General features: G+C 43.5%; 2 protein-coding genes across 3 annotated transcripts in view; both read right to left on the reverse strand.

Moving 5' to 3' along the window:
* Positions 1–718, reverse strand: part of phkg1a (phosphorylase kinase, gamma 1a (muscle)) — a 25,561-nt gene extending 24,843 nt beyond the window's left edge. Inside the window, exon 1 of one of the 2 annotated variants that reach the window (XM_017686810.2) lies at positions 463–718. The gene's annotated coding sequence lies outside the window, so the exon portion shown is untranslated. Of the gene's footprint in view, positions 8–462 lie in introns of those variants that run through there. The other variant, XM_037547680.1, reaches the window with a different exon arrangement.
* Positions 719–1,998: 1,280 nt separating this feature from the next.
* chchd2 (coiled-coil-helix-coiled-coil-helix domain containing 2) lies at positions 1,999–7,265 on the reverse strand. Its single transcript, XM_017686815.2, has 4 exons — positions 7,072–7,265; positions 6,145–6,412; positions 3,926–4,106; positions 1,999–2,296 (listed from the first exon to the last, which is right to left on the reverse strand). The coding sequence occupies exons 1-4, from the start codon at positions 7,116–7,118 to the stop codon at positions 2,286–2,288; spliced, it is 507 nt and encodes a 168-aa protein (XP_017542304.1). The 5' UTR covers positions 7,119–7,265; the 3' UTR covers positions 1,999–2,285.
* Positions 7,266–8,788: the final 1,523 nt, after the last annotated feature.

Raw genomic sequence — 8,788 nt, forward strand, 5'->3', positions numbered from 1 at the left:
CACGGCGCCAGATTGTAACTGCAATACCATTTAAGGTGGAACGGACAACTGAATAAGAAGCGGGCGAATACTAAAGCCGGACGACAGAATAAAACTCCAGTACCATTTAAGGTGGAACGGATCATTTACACATGTAGCTAGCTGGCGAATTCAAATCCGGGAGCCAGAATGTAAAGCTGTACCATTTAAGGTGGAACGGAAAATTTAAACAAGTAACTGGCGAATACGAAGCCCGGCGCGAGAATGTAACTACAGGACCATTTAAGGTGGAACGGACAACCGAATAAGAAGCGGGCGAATACTGAAGCCGGACGACAGAGTATAACTGCATTTAAGGTGGAACGGAATATTCCCATAAGAAGCCAGTTTCTTTGAAGAAGCATTACCCTATGTACTGCTAATACAGTACATTATCCTATACAGTAGCTGTAATACAGCCACGTTTAAGCAAGAAAATCATACGTGGATGCATCTGGGATTTCTGGTGTCGGTGCTTCCAGCCTCCCGGTCAGTCCATGTTTCTCAACCCGGTAAAAGCGAAAAGGCGAGCAGGTTCAGAGACACAGCACAGACGCAGAAAGGGCAAGCGAGAATGTCACGATCCAAAAATAAAAAAGACTGTTAGATCCCGGAGCAGCTTCACAGCCGGGTTCAATGCCTTAGTCGACATTAAGGAGCTATTAGCGCCCAGTCACACCGTCGATAACTCTCAGAGAGCGCTCTCATTCATTAAAGGGCAGTTTCTCGCCTTAAAGGGCCCATATTCTGCATTTTTATTACATTTCCAAAAGTATTCGCTCAATCATCCAAATCACTGAATTCAGGTGTTCCAGTCACTTCCATGGCCACAGGCGTATAAAAACCAAGCCCCTACGCCTGCAGACTGCTTCTACAGACATTAGTGAAAGAATGGGTCGCTCTCAGGAGCTCGGACCCCTGTTCAAGTCCAGTCGTGAAATTTCCTCACTACTAAATATTCCACAGTCAACTCTCAGTGGTATAACAAAGTGGAAGCGATTGGGAACGACAGCAACTCAGCCACGAAGTGGTCGGCCACGTAAAATGACAGAGCGGTCAGCGGATGCTGAGGGGCATAGTGCGCAGAGGTCACCAACTTTCTGCAGAGTCAATCACTACAGACCTCCAAACTTCATGTGGCCTTCAGATCAGCTCAAGAACAGCGTAGAGAGCTTCATGGAATGGGTTTCCATGGCCGAGCAGCTGCATCCAAGCCTTACATCACCAAATGCAATGCAAAGTGAGGAATGCAGTGGTGTAAAGCGCCGCCACTGGACTCTAGAGCAGTGGAGACGTGTTCTCTGGAGTGACCAATCACGCTTCTCCGTCTGGAAATCCGATGGACGAGTCTGGGTTTGGCGGTTCCCAGGAGACGGTACTGGTCTGACTGCATTGTGCCGAGTGTAAAGTTTGGTGGAGGGGGGATCATGGTGTGGGGGTGTTTTTCAGGAGTTGGGCTCGGCTCCTTAGTTCCAGTGAAAGGAACTCTTAAAGCTTCAGCACCAAGAGATTTTGGACAATTTCATGCTCCCAACTTTGTGGGAACAGTTTGGGGACGGCCCCTTCCTGCTCCAACATGACTGCCCACCAGTGCACAAAGCAGGTCCATAAAGACGTGGATGAGCCAGTTTGGTGTGGAAGAACTTGACTGGCCTGCACAGAGTCCTGACCTCAACCCCATAGAACACCTTTGGGATGAATTAGAGTGGAGACTGTGAGCCAGGCCTTCTCGTCCAACATCAGTGTCTGACCTCACAAATGCGCTGCTGGAAGAACGGTCAGAAATTCTATTAAACACACTCCTAACCCTTGTGGAAAGCCTTCCCAGAAGAGTTTTATCATCATCATCATATTAAACCCTATGGATTAAGAATGGGATCTCACTCAAGTTGATGTTTGTGAAGCCAGATGAGCAAATACTTTTGGAAATATAGTGTAAGTATTAAAACAGTCTGAATGCACAGTAAATGGAAAAGAAACTCAGGATGAAACAGCAGTTTATTGCGTTTTTGTCCAGTAACTAAGTTACATGCACGTCATTAACATCACAATATCCTTTTGAAACTATGGAAAGCTGAAATATTTATCATGAATCAGGATTAAAGCAGCTCAATTCACCAAAATACATAAATATTAAACGTAAGTCTTGTACAATTATACAGTGCCTCTGCTTTCACCGAAGAGATGATGTTTAACTGCTGAGCTGATGAATCTATTCTGGATGTAGAATGCAGTGAGTGCTTCTCCGTCTTTTCGTCATTCCGATCTCACGACAGTCCTAGAAAGGAAAAAGGAAGGGAGATTACATTAGTGAGCAGAGAAATTAAGTGCCTATGAGGGGTGCAACGATTCACAAAATTCATCATTCGAATCAATACCTTACAGTGATGCCTCGATATAATGCATTTTTCAATACAGCAAAAACCAAGGAGTGGTTAAAAATGTGTTGGCGCCCTTTAAAGAGCCCATACCATGGAAAACCTGTTTTTTTTTTTGTTTTTTTTTAATAAAAGAGTGTGATAATATGTAAACATTGCTAAAGTAAAACATACTGCCTAGTCCATACATACATAAACATCAAGCTGCAAAAACAGCTGTTTTAAATAAACAGTTTTTTGTGATGTCACAGAAACCAACTCATATCAGCCTACAGCAGTTTAGCCCCTCCCATTCACACTGGCGTTATAAAGAAGTGTTTTAACCTGGATTGCTTTCTGAATGAGGCACAGCCAGTCAGAACTGAGCTCACTTCCATGTGCTGTCCACAGAAAAACAAACATCTCCAATACAATAACACAGCTGCACTGCTGTGTCCGATCCACTCAGACCAGCGCAACACACACTAACACGTCAGTGTTACTGCAGTGCTGAGAATTATCCATCATCCAAAGTATACCTGCTCTGTGGGGGTCCATGGGGGTCCTGAGCACTGAAGAACAGTAAAAAAGGGGGCTAACAAAGTATCAGAGAAACAGATGGACTACAGTCTGTAACTGTAGAACTACAGAGTGCAGCTATACAGTAAGTGGAGCTGATAAAGTGGACAGTGAGCGCAGAAACAAGGAGGTGGTCAGAACGTTATGCCTGATTGGTGTACCTGCCATCAACAGCCCTAATCAAAATACTAAAAACCAAAACTGAAAAGAAAGAAAAACGAAATGAAAACTATTAAAATAGAAACGCTACAACTGTTAATGCACTCAAAACTTACTGAAACTAATCTGCAAAAACAAATGAAATCAAAAATAAAAAACAAAACCACAACATCCCTGGTACACAACTGAAATCAGCATTCCATCATCACGTGCTCTTCAGACAAGTGCTTTAATTTGACCCACTGAGACAGAATATTCTCAATATTTATTGTTCTCCCTTATGTTGTTTTCTTAAGGTCTAAACCATGTGCACTGTAGAGTTTAAGCAAATGGCAGGAGGGTGAACCTGGTCGCACTCTCACCTTGCCCGATCACTTCTTTGTTTGTGTTGAAATGACCCTTAAGGTGACAGCAATCACCCCCCCCCCCTTATCTCTACCCCTACATCTCTATTCATATTCTCCTTCTATAACCCCTCCTTATCCCTCCTCAAACTCCTCCTTCCTCCCTCTTAGTTTTCAATGTATATAAGGTCCTTCCAAAACATTCTTTTTAGACTGGAATGCAGACTGCAGTACTGTCCAGACTGGACTGGTGTCCAGACTGGACTGGTGACTCACTGAAGCTGTGCCCATGCATGATTGTCTGCATTTGTGAATAAGACTAGACTCCTGATCCACCACGCTACACCCATACTCTGTATGTGGAAATAAACTCGTCAACGCTGAAGCTCCAGTCTCCTGAATTTCTAACACCACTAATCCCAAAATCCTACACCATAAACCAGACGCACACCTGTCACACATACGCACCGTTAGAGAATTTGCATTGTTTGAGCACTTCGCTGAATCCCTCGCAGAGTTTGAGGTCGCTCTGTGTCTGAGCACACTCGATGAACTGCTTCAGCTCGTAGGCACAGGGGTTCTGCTGCGCCGGGTCTTGCTGGTACACAGGCTGCTGCTGGTACATGGGCTGCTGCTGCTGGTAGGGTTCCTGCAGGATGGATTCAGAATTAGAGACCCAACCTGAAATACTAACATCACAACTGTAGCAGGAACAACAAAACTGAAAAGAAACCTTAAATGTGACAAACAACCACACTTATACAGCTGGCAGGTCTGGCCAAAAAAAAATGTTAAGAATTAGGAGTTAGCTCCAAAATGTGAGGGTTGGTTTTCGAAACGTGGAACACACCTACTCATCGCTGGCACTGGGAAACCTGTTAATGGAAAACAACATGCCATCGTCAACTTGGCCTCCACGATCTCCCATCAGGAGAACCTCCAACAGCGACTTAAGCACGTTCCATTACTTTATAAGCTCAAATGAAATTTGTAAGTTGACTCCTTGGAGCATCTTGGAACACAAGTGTCGACCTCAGCTGCAGAACTCACCCAGACATCATCGCAGTCTGATGAAATTTTCTTTTTCAAACATAAAAAAGGCAGACAAAGCTGTTATAGGTCTTAAAAGCTATCCGTACATTTTGGGGATTTGGAGACCTCTCTGGTGGAAACGTGGAATGACATGCAGCGTGAACATATTGTAATCTGGGTTGCGCTTTGCCCAAGTGTTGAGCCTGTGCGTGTGACGTTAATACATGAAGGCACACGATGTGGTGTGACAAAACCCCGACCCGATGCCTCTGACTCTTAAACGATTAGTTCAGGCTTTACGGGGTGACATGTTTCAGTCTGTTTTATTTTCCGCACTCAGTAATGACGCTACTTTCAGTTTACACAGTGTAGCTTTAATTTCACATCAAATTGAAACTAAATATTTCAACTACTGTTGAGCAGCAAAATACTCCATCAAATCCTAAGCAGACATTAGTCAGACAAAAGCAATTTTGCATAAAATCCATGCCAGTCATTGACGTTTCCAATGTTGATTAGATCCCTGAGGCTAACCTAGCGTGCGCTCCAACTGAAAATATGCTCCCATCATCCCGTTCACGAATGATCATGACATTTTAATTGATTATTAATGGCCACATAAATTGTTGTATAAATAATTATGATTAATAATTTGTTTTTCTTGTTCAGTGTTTGCAACTGTTAAGCTACATGTTCTTCATGAGAGAAAATCTATGCAAATAATAATAATAATAATAATAATAATAATAATAATAATAATTCTGCTAGCATGCACACTTAAACATCAGAATTAGTTGCATAGCCAACAAATAAATAAACTATAGGTCAGGTCAGGGAACCAGCCCTGTGACCAGAAGGTCACCGCTTCGATCCCAGATCCCCAGAGCCGACAGTACATGACTGAGTTGTCCTTGAGCAAGACACCTAACCCCCGACTGCTCCCCGGGGCGCTGTGGATAGGGCTGCCCACCGCTCCAGGGCAAGTGTGCTCACTGCCCCCTAGTGTGTGTGTGTGGTGTTTCACTGCACGGATGGGTTACATGTGAAGGTGAAATTTCCCTGTTGTGGGACTAATAAGGGTCTCTTAATTTTAATCTTAATTTTAAAACTATACTGAGCGCCGCACTATAGAGAGCACAATGTTAAAAGTTATAACTCAATCTGACCCCATTCAATGTTTAACTGCTCTAAATAAATGACTGACAGAAGTTTTGCTTCATATATAATGACTTTTCCTAATTTAAGGGGAACAACAGTATGTTGGGCTAACGCATGTTCCAGTGTCCTGTACACTTCTTGTACGCGTCTGTGTTCTTTGGGGTCAGTTTGAGCCCAGGCTGTTTTAGCTGGATACTGAGGTCACCACACATGCGATTTAATAATCTTCTTCTGCTTCAGAGCCCGAACATAACCGCACCTGTGATAGTTCAAAAAACACTGATAGTTCACACCACATGGGGGAGGGGGAAACATAAATTCCCCACCAGAACTTTAATATTTACCGCAGGATTAAACTGCTGGGGTAAAATGTTCATTTATTCACCTCAACACACCGTTTGTCACAGCCTAATATGACTGAAATCAAACAACTGCAGTCATCTGAAACACTGTGGTCACCTCACCAGGCCATTATATAATAATTGCGGCAGGCCTACCTGATAGGTGACATCAGGCCTGGCAGCCTCTGAGCTTCCATGGCCACCGAAGCCGCCGGTCATGGCGTGACCTATAGTGTGTCCCACAGCTGAGCCGACCGCTACGCCCGCCGCAGTGCTGGCCATCTGGGCGAACATCCCAGGCTGTCTAGGTGCTGCAGCCGCAGGAGGAGCCACAGCAGACGGAGGTGCAGGAGCCGGTGTGTAGGATGGTGGAGGAGCCGCTCTGGACACCGGTGGAGGCGGCGGTGCTGGCCGGGAGGAGTAGCTGTGTAGAGCAGCTCATTAGAACAAATCTGAGTTCATCACACCAGAAATAGCATTTTATGCAGGAATGCACTTATCAGGGAATTCTGGGGGCTCAGGATTAGCATTATAAATAAAGTTTGTTCTTCCAGAGTTCTACACAGAGCTATTTCATGGTGAAACCTTCTTTTTCAGATAGGAAAAAGATGTTTATGGTTCCATATAGAACTTATTTGAAAATGGTTCCATGCAGGCCTACCCTATAGGTACTAGGTTATTCAGAACCACGTACAACGCACTCTCCATCAATCTGAACACCCATTTCACCATTCCAAGGACCACTGAAGTGTGAAATGGTTCAGTGTGGAACCCATGGCCTCATTAAACTGGATTAAAATATTATTCATCACCATTTCATGTAGTGACTTTCTGTAAGGAGGCTTTTAGAGGCGGACGCCTGGTTCCTATCACCAGCACTGTGAACCGTTCTGACTCGTTAAGTTTCTCTAGAACGGAGCGTTTCACGGCGAAACGCTCTGAACCGCTGTGTTTACATCTCAACCATTTCTGTAAGCAGGAATTTTGAAAACTCGGCGCAGTTCCCCCCTAAGCTAGTTAACGTCGCCCTTCGCCTAGCGCTCAGTGGCTGCTGCTAACCGGGCTGGGTTAGAGATATTTTACCTCGGAGGAGCCATCCTCGATGTTCGGCTGCGGCTTCCTCTCGGCATTTTTAAATGATATGACTACTTATAATGAAGTTAGAGAGTTTCTGACTCTCCTGGCTGCGAGGTGTTAGCGTTAGTAAAGTTAGCTTAGCGCTCTTCTCCCCGCACGACCTTCGTACTGTGGGTTAGCTAACGGGCTACATCCGGGACCGTCTGCAGTTTGTTATATCAAAAAACAGGCCTGCTAACCAGCAGAGGGCGCCCGCGAACGAGTCTTCAAAGAATGGGAGTGAATGGAGCCCAACGGCTAAAAACGAACAGTTAAAATAGTTTCTATTCGCTCGGCCAGAACTTTCCTTTAGTTTTAGACAGTGATAGGATGAGTTTCAGTAAAACAGCGGAGAAAACTCTCCTGTATTTTTCCTTTATTCTACAGCAAACGGGTTTCGGGCAGCAGGAGGCGGGCTTTACTGCTAGAGCAGGATGATTGATGGGCGAGCGGAGCAGCTCATTGGCTGTTCGCGCTCACTGACGTCATGGACGAACAAGAGGCACAGTTTTAAACTCCTATAACTCGACTTTAAAAGCTCTTATAAATATACAAGCGGTGCTAAAATGTTTTATGCTGCTCTGTGTTCAGGGAATGATTGTGTTCTTTTACATTAAAAGTGTTTAAGCGTTTGTATACGATGATTTTGCTCAAATGCTCCATATCAACCCATTCATTTTGGAGCCTCTCGGGACTCCCCTAGCGTTTGAGAAAGCCGGAGGACGCTACAGAATAGGAACTCTCCTCTCTACAGGCTCTCTGGTGTTACATCATTCGAGTCACCACGCAACGTCAGTGCTTTTATCTGTGAGTTTTTATAAATGCAAAACGTAAAAATATATACTTATAACAAATTATACTAAAAATTAAAATGCAACAGATAAAAACAAACAGAAAAAAACAACCATTAAAAAGTAGTGTGAAAGTAAAGTGTAAGAAAAAGTGAGGAAAAGAAGCAAATGTGAAGTTAGTTGTCAACATGCGTCAATACATTTTTAGTTTAGATTTTTGTCTAAGAAAGGTAATACGCTTATTTTGGCTTAAATGGGAATTACACCGACTTTTTATTGTTGTTTAGATGTTTAAAATGTAAACAGTCAGAGTGGTCTGGTGTGAGACACTTACCAAGTCAGAACTGTTCACAGTGGTGGTGATAGGAACCAGACGTCCACCTCTAAAAGCTCCCTCAGAAAGTTCCTACATGAAATGGTTGTGAATTCACTGCCTGATTCACTGCTTGAGAAGATTTAGTCCCTAAATGATTTAAGATTTTCCACTATTTTGTCATTCATATAAAACTCGTGTAGGTTCACTGGTGGTTTTGGATAGTAAATACCAGTGGTGGACGAACTATACAAACTACATACTTGAGTTAAAGTTGAGACCCCTAAAGTAAAATATTCCTCCAGTAAAAGTAGAAGTTCCTCCCTTTAGACCTCCACTTGAGTAAAAGTACTAAAGTATTTCCCTACAAATGTACTTAAGTATAAAGTAAAAGTACTAAAAGAGGAATTCTGGCTCTGATGTCCTGTTATCATTTTTATAACCAGACTGGCTTCATGAACTCATTTCAGGTGAAAGTCCTCCAGCGTCTCTCTTGGTAAACCAGTCTTTTAATAGAACGTCATTAATTAGTGACGCTGACGTCTATTAAAATGATCAGAAGCACAAAACACTGAAGGTA

This window comes from Pygocentrus nattereri, chromosome 19 (assembly GCF_015220715.1).
Source record: "Pygocentrus nattereri isolate fPygNat1 chromosome 19, fPygNat1.pri, whole genome shotgun sequence".
NCBI classification, from domain to species: Eukaryota; Metazoa; Chordata; class Actinopteri; order Characiformes; family Serrasalmidae; genus Pygocentrus; species Pygocentrus nattereri.